This window comes from Hippoglossus hippoglossus, chromosome 14 (genome assembly GCF_009819705.1).
Source record: "Hippoglossus hippoglossus isolate fHipHip1 chromosome 14, fHipHip1.pri, whole genome shotgun sequence".
Taxonomy (NCBI): domain Eukaryota; kingdom Metazoa; phylum Chordata; class Actinopteri; order Pleuronectiformes; family Pleuronectidae; genus Hippoglossus; species Hippoglossus hippoglossus.
In genome coordinates this window covers 11,302,185-11,319,029 of record NC_047164.1, presented here as the reverse complement: position 1 = coordinate 11,319,029, position 16,845 = coordinate 11,302,185, and the positions used below count along the sequence as shown (strand labels likewise).

General features: G+C 40.1%; 2 protein-coding genes across 3 annotated transcripts; one reads left to right on the top strand and one right to left on the bottom strand.

Moving 5' to 3' along the window:
• Positions 1 to 568: 568 nt before the first annotated feature.
• On the bottom strand, positions 569 to 8,030 carry pgrmc1 (progesterone receptor membrane component 1). Its single transcript, XM_034606672.1, has 4 exons — positions 8,013 to 8,030; positions 4,877 to 5,297; positions 2,183 to 2,338; positions 569 to 1,111 (listed from the first exon to the last, which is right to left on the bottom strand). Exons 1-4 carry the CDS (start codon positions 8,013 to 8,015, stop codon positions 1,017 to 1,019), a joined length of 675 nt encoding a protein of 224 aa, XP_034462563.1. The 5' UTR covers positions 8,016 to 8,030; the 3' UTR covers positions 569 to 1,016.
• Positions 8,031 to 8,129: 99 nt separating this feature from the next.
• Positions 8,130 to 15,215, top strand: rab24 (RAB24, member RAS oncogene family). Of its 2 annotated transcripts, none has more exons than XM_034606675.1 (9): positions 8,130 to 8,606; positions 9,521 to 9,739; positions 10,086 to 10,154; positions 10,932 to 11,010; positions 11,881 to 11,948; positions 12,056 to 12,155; positions 12,534 to 12,584; positions 12,966 to 13,025; positions 13,431 to 15,215. In XM_034606675.1, exons 2-9 carry the CDS (start codon positions 9,623 to 9,625, stop codon positions 13,499 to 13,501), a joined length of 615 nt encoding a protein of 204 aa, XP_034462566.1. In that variant the 5' UTR covers positions 8,130 to 8,606; positions 9,521 to 9,622; the 3' UTR covers positions 13,502 to 15,215. The 2 variants fall into 2 exon arrangements, with proteins under 2 accessions (XP_034462566.1, XP_034462564.1); XM_034606673.1 differs by having other exon boundaries at positions 8,145 to 8,606; positions 13,434 to 15,215.
• Positions 15,216 to 16,845: the final 1,630 nt, after the last annotated feature.

Here is a 16,845-nt window from a genome sequence, read left to right as displayed (position 1 = left end):
CTGGAAGTTTGGGGAAATTTGGGTTGTTTATTTAGGACATCGTGCTTTAAAAATATCTGTATCGCAGCGTTTATGTTATAACATCTGAATATTTACTTCAGCTCATCAGCAATTGGTCTAATTAAGTGCATTCCGTCCCTGAAGGACAAGTAATGTGAAGCTATTAAAACTTTACAAATAAACTTTGATTTTACTTAAGTAGTTTTCTCTCAGAGACCAGGCTAAAGAAAATCAAGCCATCAGTCCTCTGATTTCAGGGAAACTTGTCAGTCAACCAGACTCAGAGAGGTTTGATGTTATTTCTGTAAAGCTTAAGTTTATTTGGTAAGTTTTAAGTGGCTTGGGCTATTTGCTCCGATAAACTTTGTGTTCTGTAGTTTTGTTTCGAATTTGTAATTCCCTGTATCTCTACAACAGCAGGACTATACTTAGATTAGACACAAATCGAGAATAAACCATGACATCTGTATTCATATTTTCCCATAATGTTGAATCAAAATACCTCCTGAGATCGTTCATTTCTAAGCAAACTGAGTCAGATGAATGAAAGGATGTGAGGAATGTGTACAACCTGCAACAGAACAGCAGCCATATTAAAGTGTACATCAAAGCTGTGGATGGGGGATGATGAAACTGATGTGAAGGGCTGTTACTGACGTGAGCCGAACAAAGCAGATCTCTTCCTTTAGACTAACTAACTTCAACCTGCCGAACATTTAACCATCAGCAGCTTCATATTTACATGAACTAATCTGAGCTCTGACAGCGCTGCTCATTTCTACATCAGAATGCAGTACGCTTAACTGTTAATGCCATCAAACCTTCACATAACTTAACATGGAGATGAACGGAGCCGGCATATCAAATCCAGGATTGTCGTTATCCAAAAACACTAGAATGCACATCGGAGAAGATGGAGAAGTTCTCTCTGAATGGCCCCAACAGGAAGCAGCCAGCATCGAATTACAAACATTAAGGCATCTATCATCTTTCCCCCTCGGTCACATCTTTTTGTTCTAGTCCGTCTTCTTGTCTTTTGCTTCCTCGTCGTCTGTGTACTCTGCGGGGTCCTCTCCTGGTTTCAGAAGCTTGCCGATGTAGTCATACTTAACTGGAATGGTGAAGAATAAAGAAAATAAGCAAATATTATTCATAATAATTATTTATTTATATAGCAGTATGAAGTGCTTTATAAGGCAGATATATAAAAGTGGAAACAAGACACCATGATTTTTTTGGATTGATTCTCTGTACTTTCTCCAGAAGAGGTGCATGTGTGAACGCAAATGTCTGCAGACTTTCTCAGCCTCGCCCCCTAGTGTAAAGTCCGCAGAAAGTCAGGAGAGTCCGATGTGAGAACACAGCGGGGAATCACCCTGCTGGATTCACAGCGATAAGATCACGTGATCTTTGCAGCAAAATAAATACGTTACTTATTTGTTGTTGAGCAATTTTTGACTATCCTCACACATTACTGTATATGCCACTATATATTAGGTATATTGTATTTTACACATTATATCTGTACAGGAGAATAGTGCCTGTCTAATTCCAAAGATACTCCCTTCTGTCTCTAAGCAGTACCCAAGGTCAGGTTATAGATAAAGAGCCAACCAACAGTACATTGTAGTGTCTTCGCTTAGGGACTTTCATATATAACTCAGATGCGCGAGAAAGAGAGGCTCCAACTGCAACTCTTTTGTGTATTTCACCAGTGGCAAGACGTAAGGACAGCATGATTTAGGAATGCATACTTTAGGCTTAACTATCCAATAAGATGCAAACACCTACATGTTACATAGAGAGTGACAGCAATTCTAGCCATTCATGGATGTGTTGTTAGAATGGGTGACGCATGTAGAGGGAGATATATGGGGATGCTGTGGGAGACATCTTCAGACTTGGGGGTGACAATTGCTCATGTTGCTCTGTTAGCGTTTTCATATTGTTCCACCTTCTGGTCTCCTTGATGCGTCAAGTCTACATTAAACTCTTCTGCATAAGACATCAGCTGCTGCCTGAGTTCTCCTTTCACCAGCTTCCAGAAAACTTCCATAACATTTGTGATGTGTGAAAAGCAAACTGCTGGTAAAGTCTTAAAACCCAATTCTCTAGACTTCATCTGCATGTCATGTCTGAAAACTGCTTATTTCTAATGTGACACAGTCTCATCTCTACTCACATGTGAACTGAGTCTCCCACTCAGCGAGGCTCTCCGTCTGCATGGCGTTCAGGTCGGACAGGTCGTCGTGTTCATCCTTCAGGGCGTCCTTCTCCAGGCAGAACGTAGCCAGCCCTCTGGATGCATCTCTGCCAGCAAACACGCCGTAGGGCCCCTCTGCAACACACACAACACACAGTCAACACCTGTTTGAGCAACATATGCTTAGAGCAACAGTGCCTCGCTTGTTCAGAAAGGCACTAAGGCTTTTTAAAAATGTAAGTAGAAAGAATGGCCTGAAAGTGATATATACAACAGATGCAAGGGTTGCTGTGATACCTTTCATTTGTGTTATTATTAGGGCTGTCAAACGATTACAATTTTTAAATCAGATTAATCACCATTTCTAAATGCCCAAAATATCCCCATTTTCTATTTATATTGTTGTGGGAACGGAGAGATAAATGACAGAGGGTGGATATATACATTTAACATTTGTTTTTTTATTGATGACAAGTCCAAATGAGTTATTAAGACTGAAAAATTTAATAAAATCAAACTAAAACCAACCACACCATAATTAAATGTGGCTGTCTCTTTGCTATGCCTCTGACCAAACATAGGATGATGTTATTTAGAACGTTTTTTTAAAAATCAAACTCAAAGATAACCTTTATCCTAAACAATTGGGGCATCTTAGTCTTTGCTCTTTTTTTTTTTATAGCAAATATAGGATGGTTGTATAAAACTTTGTACTTTTTTACTCGTTCAAGTTCATAGTTAATTTTTTATTGGGATGATTTAGGTGACAAACGTACGGTCTTGTGTATGTCTGCGAATCAAACAAACACTAAGTTACTTCATGTGCTGATCAGGTCCTGATAACTAGTGATGAGTGTTTATTAGTTCCAGTGAGAGCAGAGTGGAGGAGGACACAGAAACTCCAGCTCGGTACAAACCAACTGCAGCTTCTGCTCTGATCATGACGCAGCAGCGCTGATCACTGAGCAGCTGTCACCAGAGTAACTCTGTATTTCACTGCTCTTCTACAAAGTCACTGACCGGCGGCTTAACGGGAACGAGCTCTGATCTCACTGCGTGTGTATATCATTCACACCCGGTAATTTCTATCGATACCCACACCTGCTACATGTTATAAGTTAAACAGCCTGCCACTGTCCCACATGTCCTTGAGCAAGACACAGAACCTGCTGCCTGAAGTCACATTTTAAACCAGCTGTTCCTGAAATGAAGTAAAAAGATACCGCGTTTCAGTGGGTGTGTATTACACTGACAAGTCTACAGGACTGTGAGCTGTGATCATGTTGGTCAGAGGTTACACATAACAGAGGTTACAATCTGAGATAAGATAATAACAGAGAGGTCTAACTCTGTGTCTGATTCCAGTGAACAGAAATGAGGCATGACAGACAAGATTATTCAGAGAACTTCTGACAGTGGAAAAATTGCTAAACTCCCCTGACTGATTTACTACTGGGTGCAACTATCACTGGCTTATTTCATTCTGAAGAAAACTTTTGGTTTGGTTTCTAAGTAAATGTATGTTGTGGTTTTTTGGATTGACACCAGAAACAACGATATCTCCTAGAAGTGGAAGTCACACTGAAAGTTAACAACATATGTTTCATGTCTGTGTCTTCAGATTTGATGAGTCACAACTCAGAGAAGTAGTGCTATTTTGGACTTCAGTTCATTCACCTCATGCAGTGCCCCTGCCTCATCCTCAACCTTCTGGACACCAAGCTATTCAGATCAGATAGGGTAGAGATAGTGGTTAGGGTTAGGGTTGATACCCAATATTGATCGTTTTCGTCAAAAATCAATAACACAGAAAAACTAACCTACCGTGTGTAGAACATAAGTTCTACATAAAGATGGCTGACGCATGGCTCTACTTTCTCCCACTGTACAAAAATATGAAGCCAAAACATCCTGAGAACAGGTGCTGCCATCTTGTGCCGCTGACGTCATGTCGAGCCAGAGTCTGCAAGCAGTGATCATAAAGTGGAGCGGTGGTATCAAGGTCTCGCACATTAACCCACCTGACGGATTACAAGTCAGATGATCACAGCGTTTTACCCCAATTTTAAAGGCATTAAACAACTAATTAATACCAAAGTTATCTGAAAACATAACATCAGTGTGATAAGAATGGCTTAAAATTATTTGACGTGTACATAACTTTTTTTAGTTTGTTCCGTGTCCCATCTGCTAACATGGAGGGTGTGTGCATGATCTACACTGCAGTCAGACACCAGGGGGCAATCGAGATGTTTTGGCTTCACTTTTGGACGCTGTCATGGCACCTTTCTATACAGTTTCTGGTGTAGAGCGATCACGTCACATTTTATGCACTTAAAAAGTAGGCCACAACCATAGCTCACTTTCTCGCTGCACTTTTAAAAACATGGCGACGGCTAAGTTGTCCTCGTCATAATTTTCCCTTTACTCTGGAGCGACTCATCCTCTCGCATAGACGATCTGCGGCTTCAAGGCTCCAGCGGTGCATGTGTTGTGAAATGCGATCTGCTGGAGGGGGGTGTGGCGTCAGCGTCCAGTGGCAAAAGTCAACTTAAAACATGTCTGATCATAATCTCAATAAAGTGCACCGCGAAATTTCACGCAAAAAAACCCGCACCTCGCGCGATCCCCGCCGTTGCGTTGGTAACCCCGGAACAGCTGCTAACATCTCACCTGGCCCGTAAAACTTCTTCCCCCGCGTCACGTCGAACACTTTCCCGTTGACGGCCATGAGGATCCTCGGGTCCTGCAGCCCATCGTAGGGCTTCAGCTCCGCCAGGGTGAAGTCCTGCTTCTTCAGCTTCGGCAGTTGCGGCTCCACCTCCCCGACATCCGGCGGATTGTCCCCGCGGAAGATCTTGTAGAGCAGGAACAGGCAGAGGCTGAGCAGGGTCAGGTTCAGCGGGGAGGTGAAGATCTCCTGGAAAATGCCAGCAGAAGTTAGCTCGCTCGCCTCTGGTTCAGCCATTTTAGCTCCTCTGTGCCTCGGTGTACACGGGGTGAGTGTCGGGGTGGATCTGGCGGATCCTGGACCAATCCCGGCTGCAGCCTCAGGGCCAACGGTGAACTCCGTAGACCAATCAGGCTCCTCTAACTGCGAGATAGTTAAAGAAGTATTTATAAGAATTACTGTAATGATACACTAATATAATAATATATTCACAACACTAGATCTGTATTATGGATATACTTTAGTTCTGCTCTTGTACAAGTTCCGTTATTGTTTAATATGTTCATTGTTTTTATGATTCACTGAAGTCCAAAAATACAAATTACTGAAACAACTTATGAAATAAATTTCTTATTCATTTTTTCAAATTTGTTTTAGTGCGACTTCTTTTACATCACTTCTTAAAACCCACATTTTTATAGACTTGCTTTCATGTGATGTCGTGTTTTTATCTTTTATCTTTTCACCTTTAACTATTTGCATTGTCATGTTACGGCTTTTATTTGTTCAAGTTTTCATGTGACACAGCTCTATGTGTATTCATTCAATTTCAACACTATCTTGTTTCCAACCACCTTGTCTGGCCCCTTGTCACATTACATCCTGCTCATTGTTATTTATCTTATATGTACTTTTCTTGCTTTTCTTGCTTTTCTTGCTTTTCTTGCTCTGTTTCTAAAAGGTGCTATCTAAATAAACTTTATTATTATTATTATTTGTTCTCAGTCGATTTGGTGAACCTAGATAAAACTAGTCTAATACAACTTTCTTCTCCTTCTTCTCATTTGCATTTCTTTCTCTCTTCAGTTTCTCCTTTCACTCATTTTCTAAATTCCCTTCTCCCTCCTAGTGTCTTAGTCTCTTCCACCTTGTTACTGTCTCCATCATTTCCTCCTTTTCATATAATCGCCCTATCTTTGTTAGTTTACCAACAGGAAAGCCCCTGTAAAGACAGAGACAGCACATAGGCCAGTATATACCTTTATATGCAGTCTATGGTATAGACTCTTCTAAACAAAAATCCATTTAGCTGATCAACCACTTCTCCATGTTTCTGCTCTGAGTCTACAGCTCATTGGCAAAATCCAGGTATCTTTTGCTGGCAACTCGCAGCAAAAGAGAGCAGCATTCCCCGAATACTTTGTGTAAGGGCCAAATAACCTCAAGGATGTCAAGACAAGGGCCAAAACATCTTTATTTTCTTCCATTTTTGTGCTTTTGACCAACATAACACTCTGAACTCAGCGGTTCAGCACAAGGTGTTCTCTCTTACAACCTGGTTATCTACCATTACGATAATTCTGCCCAGGAGGAAGCACACCTGGCTTTTAAAGCTAAAGGGAGATAGGGACTGTATTGCAAATTACACCAGGTGCAGTGTAAACCAGTACTACTACTAATGGAAAAATATTTAAATATTTAAATAAAAAGACAAGGAAGGAAATGAGATAGTCAACTAAAACCGGTTTAAAACTAGAGTTTTACACAGGGTCCCTCTATAAGACTATTAAGTAGAGTAAATAATAGTGATATACGTTTGGTGTCTTTCCTAACACATTATTTCATGTGATATTTTGCTTTTCATCTTTTAATCCTGATCTTAATTCCTTTCTTTGTTCATTATATTTGTTACACTCTATCAATACAAGAGTGACAGTTATCAGTTGTTTGCAGTGTTCGCAGAGTCCAGTTGGGTTTGATGAAGTGTATCATTTAATCCTGTAAGACCAATTCTCAGAGGGGTAATGATTTTCTCTCCTCTTCTCCTCTCACCACGCAGTGCCTATTTGGTACAATTCTATACAAATGTCTTCCTGTGTCATTTAAATCCCAGTATTCTTGTCATGTTTTGTGACTGTATTCGTTTTTATTTCTGCATGGCTTAATGGCACCTGTATGTCAATTGATGATCATTTTAATGACTGTTTTGCTAATATATCAGCCTTCTCATAGCCTTCCAGTCCCACGTGAGCAGGAACCCATAGGGAGGAGACATACAACACTCTCTGATGCAATGACAATCTCATTGGCCTTCATGGTCACTTTCCTCCACCCAATGAAATGCAAACATACTCCTGACTCTTCTGATTCTTATTGGCAATGCCCCCGTTTTAATTTGCATTGTTGCTATTGGTGATGTTTTAAATGCTCCACTACAGATCCGGAGAGCCTGAGCTTGTTCCACATCTAGCTTTTTTAAGTTGGTTTCTGCAGCAGACATGTAAACTATGCACCAATAATCCAGAGCTGCTCTCATAAGAGCCTGATAGATATTTAACAGTGCCGTTCTGCGAACTCCCCAATCACAATAACCATTTCTTTATTGGTTTGGGCTTTTTTGATTTCTGATTCAAGACATATACACTTTCTATTGTCCACTTTGATAACCAGAGACTAAGTTTTTACTCTGTAGATGATGTGTCCACCTCTCCATAACCATCTGTTCCACGCTACTTCAAGTGTGCTATGAATGATCTAAAGTTCTGTAACATACTTCATCTTTACCTGGACAAGTTTGCCATGCATTAGAAATGTCTCTCTTCAATTCAAAAATACTGAATGGTAAATCCAGGTCATCACCTGTTGCAGCCCTTTTTATGTTTAATTCCTGGTTTTTGTGTTAGAGTATTTTCTCTGCATTGCTTAGCTTTTTCTGAGCTGTGAATTTAATAAATGTTTTTGCTAAAATGTGCCTTTTCTGCATTATTTATTGCATTTATGTTCTTGCTGGTCCGTACTGGTATTTCAAAGTTTTGCATTTTCCTAATCATTCCCCACACGTTCGAAAGTTGTGTTTCAGTTCCAATTTTATTACAGTATTGCATCAAGCACATTCGTTATGACAATCGAATTGTTTAACATAGTGATTAAGCGTGTAAATTAAACTCGGGTATTTTCCTGGTTTGCTCATACTGGTCTACGATGCCAACCAACGCGGCTACGTAACTTCCCGTGATTGTGTCATGCAACTGGGACACTTCCTGCTCTAGGAAACCGCATCTCTCGCCTCTGTGGTTCCCACCCAAACAAACGAAGCTCAGCTGGATACTGTGTCTCCTCTGAAACCTTTGGCAGCTCTGTCTGTTGTCAGCCGGTCTGTCAGCCGGACACATTTCCAGAGGAGGAGCTCCATCCTCTGTAAACCACAGACGATGTTTACCCTCTGTGTCTGTCACCGTATCTAACCGGCTCCTGATATCAACCATTGCACAACAACTGTGTCGGTTGGGTGTAGCTCGCTAGCTGCCCCTGCACAGTCTGAGCCCGGACACACACACACACACACACACACACACACAGCAGTCCGGCTTTTATATCGGAGCTGAGCTGGGCAGAGATGACGAGCGGTTTGGTGACAGGCTTTTCTTTACAAGTGTGGTAGTCACGGACGACCGACTCCGGTTTGGTTCGGCTCCCGGTGCGGAGGATTCGTTGAGTCAAGCTAGCTACAAGGTGAGTTTCCAGTGTTTGTGTACGCTGCTGAAGTTAGCTAGGCTAGCTCCCAGATCTGCTGCTGGGCTGCTGTTTGTGGCCATGTCACGTTGAGCTAACTGAACCAATCACGATTTTTATCTAATTTAATCAAAACTTCACTTATTGTTTCCGTGGAGCTGATTCAGATAAAGAAGTTTAACAATCTGAAGAGTGTAGAAACTTAAAAGCTTGTTACTCGTGACATTTTGAGTAGAAAATACAAAGGTACGAAGTGTACTATTGGGTGATAGATAGAAAAAACACTGTGTCGTTAGTTAAAGTCAAATAAAACTAATGAAAGACAATTTATTTGTCAGTATCAGTATAATTTAGTTATTTATCAACTGTTAATGCTGCTTATATAACTTTTACTACTCTTATAGTATTCATGTATACATCAGAAATATATATTACAATTTATAAAGTGAATACTTTAGATGTTTAAATAGTTATGTAATTTTCCAGCAAAAATATTTCTCTAAATTTCCCCTTTTTCTCTATGGCATTGTAAATTGAATAGCTTTGGATTTTTAACAGCCTTACTTACAGTTTTGAAAGAGAAAGTTGAGACTTTGATATTTTATAGTTTGGTTTCACTTTCTAACTCGTTTCACACGATATGAAACTTAATTATGAAGTCATTCATGTGTAAAGAATGGAAATAGATTAGAGTTCTGCAAAATTGTCAGATTGACAAAGTAAGTCAAAGAGTTGTAAATAATACCAGAGGGGTTTAGGATTTGTATTCCAAGCAGTTATGCATTATGGAGAGCACATTTGTCATAATGTTCAGTCTTTAAATTAACATATGTTTTAACTAAATGCTAATTATGTTAATTACTTAATACTTATTGTGACTCATCTGTTGTGTGTCCCGTCTTTTCATCACTCAGCACACCGACCAGCCCACCTAGTTGCCTCACAAGTTGACCGCCCCTGGCCCGCACTGTTTGCTGTGCTGTGGCCTTTTCTCACCTTTTCCAGACACTGTTAATATGACTGCAATGCGTGTGGATGCCAAAGTGGTGATGCTAGGAAAGGAGAGCGTGGGGAAGACCAGCTTGGTGGAGAGATATGTTCATCACCGCTTCTTGGTCGGGCCCTATCAGAACGTGAGTGTCAGCTGCTCCGCTATAATTGCCATGTCGGTGCGTTGCTGATTCCCTGAGGACATTGTTGTAAAAGAGGCTTCTGTGACCATCATCAAGTGTAAAGGGTTAGGGTTATCTAAATACAAACTCTGGATGCTGTAACATTTTGGTATGTTTCTTTAAACATAAGAATATACAAGTTAAAGCTACTTAAATTGCAGGATTTAGCATTAAGGAACTTTATGTACTCAGTTAGCACACAAGTATCAGTGTAAACCTACTTTATCCTTTATTGCACATTTAGTGTCAACAGGGATTTCCACCAATGAGTGTCTAATGCTTTACTGCTCTCTCCTTTTCCTGACAGACTATTGGTGCAGCTTTTGTTGCCAAACCGATCCAGGTGGGAGAGAAAGTGGTTACCCTGGGAATATGGGTGAGTAAGAGGCTACGTCACACATGAGTTTGAGTCTTTGCACTGCCGTCAGTGCCAGAGTTTGAGATCTGAAAATGTATACATTTGACGATGATGTTTAATAATTTCTGTTGTCACTAAAATGTCAGTCATATTCTGGTCTTAAATCAGGTCTAAACAAATAATTGGCAATATGAAAATCTTCTGAACTTACAAAATGAATATACAGCATTATAAAGATATTTTTAAGTGGTAGTTACACATATATCTTATTGTAGATAACATTTATGACACTTTACTATACTCTAATTGATTAAAAAGTTGCATTCACAAGCATTAGTCATATCAGTGTAAAATGTGCACAACAACGTCACCTCTGTACATACTAACACTCTCCGTCCATCTCACTGTATACATGTGAAATTTGCAAAGGAAATAACAGAAGGCCAATTTTGCTGTTGCATAACTGTCTCGGAGGATGTAAATAATTAATGATGATAATGACTTTCTTGTAGTGGTGAGTGTCTATTACTTGTTCCACTTTTCTTTAATGTAACGCGATAAAAAGAAGTCAGTAAAAGAAGAAATTCTGAAATTTCCTAATCACCGTTTTGTGTCATTCCACGACTTTGTAGTCATAAAGGGAGATTGGCCCAGAAACACACATGACTACATTTAAGATGTTTAACATAGTTTAACCGGAAGCAGGGGTTTCCCCCCAGCATCACATTGCCTTGTCTCCATTCAGATGGATCTCAGTTTCTTACATCAGTCCCTGTCTTCTCTATTTCTCATCAGGACACAGCTGGATCAGAGCGCTACGAAGCTATGAGCAGAATCTACTACAGAGGAGCCCGGGCGGCCCTAGTCTGCTATGGTAAATCTACGCTGCCCCTCATCATGTTAGAGAGAGCCTTCAGGTGTCGTAACTCAAAGTCTGGTGTGAACATCAGCCCTAAGCTCTGCAGCTGGTGTCAACCTCCTTAAAAATGACTATGGATGTTGTGTTTTCCCCTACGTGTTTTGGATGCAGGTATATATTGTTGATATTGAAGACAAAATGGATTCAGTTGAAGAAATTATCTCCCTCAATGAAAGAACGTAAACACAGTTACTATGAGAAATATAATTACAGCAGAATACAGTCTAATCACACATGATGCTGTGTATAGATCCACGACAGTTTACTGCTTTACTTTTAGACAAACGTACACAAATTCATAAATAAAATCATTCTATGAAGTTCTGTTCAGAGGTCTTTCAAACTGGAAATCTTAACAGTAAATATTATGTAATAATACTGCTCACAGTTGTGAATCTTCTTCTCTTTAAGACTGACTGGTAGACACATTATCTCAATGGTTTTCAAGTCTGTGTTTTTGTTCCATGTCGGGGAACTTTGGCTGTTAGAAAATAGCTGGCGGCCATTACTCACACTGTTGTCATATTGTATTTAATGCCCTCTATTAGGTCAGCCTGCCCTCTTCTTTATCTTCCTTCTTCTATCTGTAGATTTTATTTCACCAGTATTTTATTACATCCTGTTTCTTTTTAACCGCAACAGCCCTAATTGATGATTGTGCCTGCTACTCAAATGTCTTTTAATCATTTACTTTTGACTATTCAATTATGAGACAGGTTGTGAATTCCAGTTAACAAATGCCGCACTCATTCTCTACTGTAAGCAGGGTTTTGTTTATATACTGTACAAATCTTCTGGGGGATATAAAATACTTTTGATTTTTAGATCTGTCTGACAGCAGCAGCTTCCAGCGAGCTCGGTTCTGGGTGAAAGAGCTGCAAAACTGTGAAGAGGTAAGAGAGTTTACTGCTACAGCTACTTGACATTGACATGTAAAGGTCCAAGTCTCTCAATAACTTTGTTTTGGTTTTGTGTATTCTATCTCTGTTGTGTACTCCAGCACTGTAAAATCTACTTGTGCGGCACTAAGAGTGATCTGATTGACGGAGACCGGAGCTTGCGCCAAATCGACTACCATGATGCTCAGGACTTTGCTGAAGGTAACCAAGTCTTGCACTGTTATAAACCTGCTTTCTTTGCTGCTCATTTAGCTTATTTAAGGAACAGTGAACAGTTTACATGTTAATATAATCTCTGTGGTGTGTTGACATGGCGGCCGGTCACTTCTATTGTTTTTCCAACCCAGTTTGGATGACATCACTCCCATGTCCTTATGATAAAAACCCCAACAGGCCAAGTGAAGCCATATTTCTGACCAATAAGGAAATAAAGGACATAAATGTATTTTTATTAAATAAAATTGTGATAGAACACATTTGAAAAGCTGGAAATATTAAAAAATGTGTGCATTGTTGTGTTAAAATGTATGTAAGTGAATAATTGACTAACTAACCCTCATGATTTTGTTGCTTACACAGAGATTGGTGCACAACACTTTGAGACCTCCAGTAAAACGGGAAAGAACGTTGGTGAGTCATAACTTCGTCATCTGCAGACCACATTTAACACATGTTCTTTTGTCTTTTGTCTGTCTTTTGAGGAACTGGGTTTTCCTCACAATTGTAATATTGAAAACCAAAACCAAATAAGCAGATAAGAGTTAGCTCTCGAGGGAAACGTTGTTGATACCAGTTTGAGATTTGCAGAAAGAACAAGACAAGAACAGTCAGAATATCTTTTTGAGGAGGCCTATTTTGGAGTCTCTGTCACAATGTCAGCTAAAACTAGTGTAGTTATAGTGTGCAGCACAGATCTACTGTCAGCCAGATCTTTGGAATCTGAGTGGATCAGGTCAATATGTGAATGAACTGATGGAAACTGACGGGCCTTATTCTTCCTCTGCTTGTCAGATGAGTTATTCCAGAAGGTTGCTGAGGTTTACAACAGCACGGCCTTCCAGTACATGACGGGTGAGTATTTTATCTGTATACCGTAGAGATGACAAATTCAGATTTAGATGAGTTATTCTGAAAGGCATGGGAGGATTCTGGTTTTATTTACCAAGTAACCAAATTCTGGGGGGAAATTTCAGTTGCACTTAAGTGGCAGATGTGGCAAATTACATCTCTGGTAGACATTTCCGGCCACGCGATATGAGCAAATCTAGGTCAGATCCAGGACCTTAGTGTGTTATTTGAACTTTTTGGGAAATATAAAACGTTTTGAGAACAGATTAACATGCTATGTTCCAGTTGTTTAGGGTTTTAAATAATTAGTAATGTGTTCATAAACTGTGAGATTATCTGAGTGGTTTTCTTCTACCTACCTGCCGAATACAAGATGTCAAATGGGCTCTTTCTCTTCCTCTGTTTAAGCAGAAGAAACTGGCGTGGACTTGGGCCAAAAGAAAGACTCCTATTTCTACACCTGTTGTCACAACAACTGATGCCGAGCAACATGAAGGGAAACAGAAGTGGTCACCGTCCCTCAGCTGGAGTCAAACCTGGCTGGGTGTCGGATATCTCCGCTTTGGATCTGGAATCCAAATCACAGAAGGAAAAGAGGTCAAACAGTGCTGTTCTTTGTTAGATATGTTTATTTCTTTTGTGCCATAAGGAACAAAAGGCTGCAAGACTATGGAGCAGGATTTGCTACAGCTGCGACTGTTTCTGGGCGGGGAGGGATTTTTAAAAAACCAACACTTCCACCTTTTCCCTCAGTTATGTCCTGTGTTATATCCCCACATCAGCTGGTCTCTGTAGCTCTGAGCTGGACCACATCATGGGAGTGAACATGACGTTTTAGTGACCTGCAGTGGTGAGGAAGTTAAAACAGTGCAGACTGGAAGGAAGGATCCTCTCGAACCCAGACTGGCAGAGAAAACGTGATTGATGCTGTTTATTGATGTGGCGAGTACAGACAGTGCTACAGGGTGGTGAATGGTTTGTTTACAGCAGTTCATTTTTGTTTACATCCAACTGTTATTAAGCTCGTTGTGGAAACCAATCTGTTAGGCCTGCACATCTTCAATGACGCCTACACAAATGTAGTGAAGATGAGGACATATGACTCTAAGGTCCTCAGTCATACTTCACTGAAATGAACCTTAAGGAAACATTTGCAAATCTGGTGTAACTTATGAATGAAAGGATACCAGTGATCTTTATAAAGGCCTTTATATGCACAGTAGAAATGACAGGACCATGCATGTGTCCAAAATGAGCTTTCTAGAGCTTTGGCTCGTTACTGTTTACCACAGCTTTTACCATGTGACAGCTATGGATGTAATAAGAGAGCTGAGGCTGTGCAGTCATGGAGCCTTCCTGATAATTTCCCCCCTCTGGCTGCTTGTGACACTGAATTAGGCCAGGGTTATAAAAGAGATGTCTGTCAAACTGTGGACAGGATACCCACAATTGTTCACGCTTCGTATTATGACTTTTTAAACCAAAAACACGAGAAATATTTTCAAATCTTTAAAGCCGTTTGTGTGATGCCAATGTAAAGTCTATGGGGTCAGCGAGACAAATACTGATACTTGAGCAGAGGGCCCAACAACACAGGAAGCCAGGAAGCTACATTTTTCACAAACAGTCCGGCTCTTGTAATACATCCATGCTGACTGTATGTACAACACACATCTAAGTTATCTTTGGCAGCAAAAGCTAAGCTGACCGGGAAAGTTTTCTACATTTAAACTCTAAATGTTCTATTTTGTACTTCTGAATGGATGTTACACATTTAGAAATATTGACTATCAAATTCATTTCTGGTAGTGAAATGATCCTTCAACACTCCACCTAATAATCTAAGCTTCCCTCTGCTGTGATGATGAACCGCAGATTTAACCAACACAGGAAGAAGCCTTGTGGCTGAATGGTGTAACATTGTACAAACTGTCAACTCTTGATGTTCTCAGAACCAGACCTACAGCTCTATTCAACACTCAAGCCTCTAATTTATTGCCTTTTTTTTGTTTTATTTGTGCTGCCAGATGTTGGAAAATAAACAGAAACCATCTTAGTTTTCTCCATGTATCGGCTTTGATGCGTTCATGTTCTGTGTTTGATTTTTTTGATGCACAATATTTTTTATTGCAGGTTGTTAAAGAAACTGGTGTAAAACACAAATGTTCTGTAAAATTAAAAGGTGATTGAAAGAAAATTGCTCTGATGAATCTAAAATTTTACAGTAAATGATCCACAATTTATTTTATGCTAGTTTATCTGTTAGTCAGCTGTTTCATGCAAATTTTGTGATAAAGAAATATTTGTATTAATCAAAACTAAGGGTAATAACAAAATATTAGTTAATGTGTCTCGAAAAAAGGAAGTTAAAACAACTCAAACCAACCCAACTACCACTGGAACAAAATAAATAACTTAAGTCATCTCCCCGTCTAGTTAAAAAATGATACCATCTTACAATGTTACTCTATATAATTAAGTTGAACTGCAGTGTAGTTGATTTTCTGTACAATTAAAAACAAACAGGTTAGATAGACTACATTGAAAGTACAGGGCCCAAGGAAAGAAATAGCACTGCAGTTGTATGCCTCCACCAGTTTTTCGTCTACGCATTTTTTTTCCAGATCAGGTCACTGTGACCTTTACTTTACTTACAGTTAATGTTTGAGTCCAAATGACAGCTGATCAAAAGCTGAAGACATTTCCCCAAGACAGTCTTGAGATATCTCATTCAAGATGTTTTGAGGCCACCATGACCTTGACCTTTGACCTTCCACCACTGAAATCTAAGCAGTTCATCTTCGAGTCCAAGTAAATGTTTGCACCAAAGTTAAAGAAATTCCGTCAAGGCATTCTTGAGATATCACGTTCAAAAGAATGGGACTGATGGACAACCCGAAAACACCTAATGCCTCCTGCCACTGGCTGTTGCCAACGCAGGGGGAAAAAAGCATGAGACCAGGACAAAGGGCTTATTTTATAACTTCTTCTTATTATATATTTATATAGCAGTTTAACAGGTCAATGGTTGAGATCTAACAGGTCATAATTACACTGGAATGAAACATTGCTTGTTGGGCAACTGTAAAAAGGCATTAGTAGGGGAACCTGGCTCTCACAGGGGCCAAAGCATTCCTTCAAAATAGCTCCAAAGAAAAAACACTCTAAGGCATTGGCAGATAACACACAGACGATATTAGAAGCTTGAAGAGTGAAACACATGTGGCAAGAACACATACAGAAGTGCAAGCAACATGGCAGCAGTCCGTCGTTTTCCGTTGTGGAGACTTTTTTTTAAATATGGAGCCTGAGGAGCGAGGGCGCTGTTGCCCCACTCGCCCTCATTTGTGCGTCACAATAGTTTATAAACTTTCTTCAGTCCACTCTGCCTCAGCCGTGGAGCTGCTAATTGACCTCCTGGTTTCTTTTACGTTTCAGTTTAAATAATGTCTCTCCCACCCTGACATGGAGACTCAGACTCAGTCAAACACTTTTTTTGGCATGACATTGTGTAGAGAATATTTCCTCCTCCTTCTGGCCCCTGGCAGCTTGGATTCCAAAACTTATCGCCATCACATTTCCGTCGGGGGTCTGATCTTGAAGCACCATCTGATGATCTGAGACGTGGAGAAGAACTGGAGGTGAAGTGGAGACTCCTGCGTGAGGTGCTTTATTGTAGATTGAAGTCAACTCAGCCTGTATGTGTCCAATAAAACCCAAATTTCACATCACTGAACTCAAAGTCCAACAACACATTTCAGTCCAGTCGTGGCGTTTCATTTGGAGCGATGTTCATGTCTCTAAGCACAAACAGACTGCAACT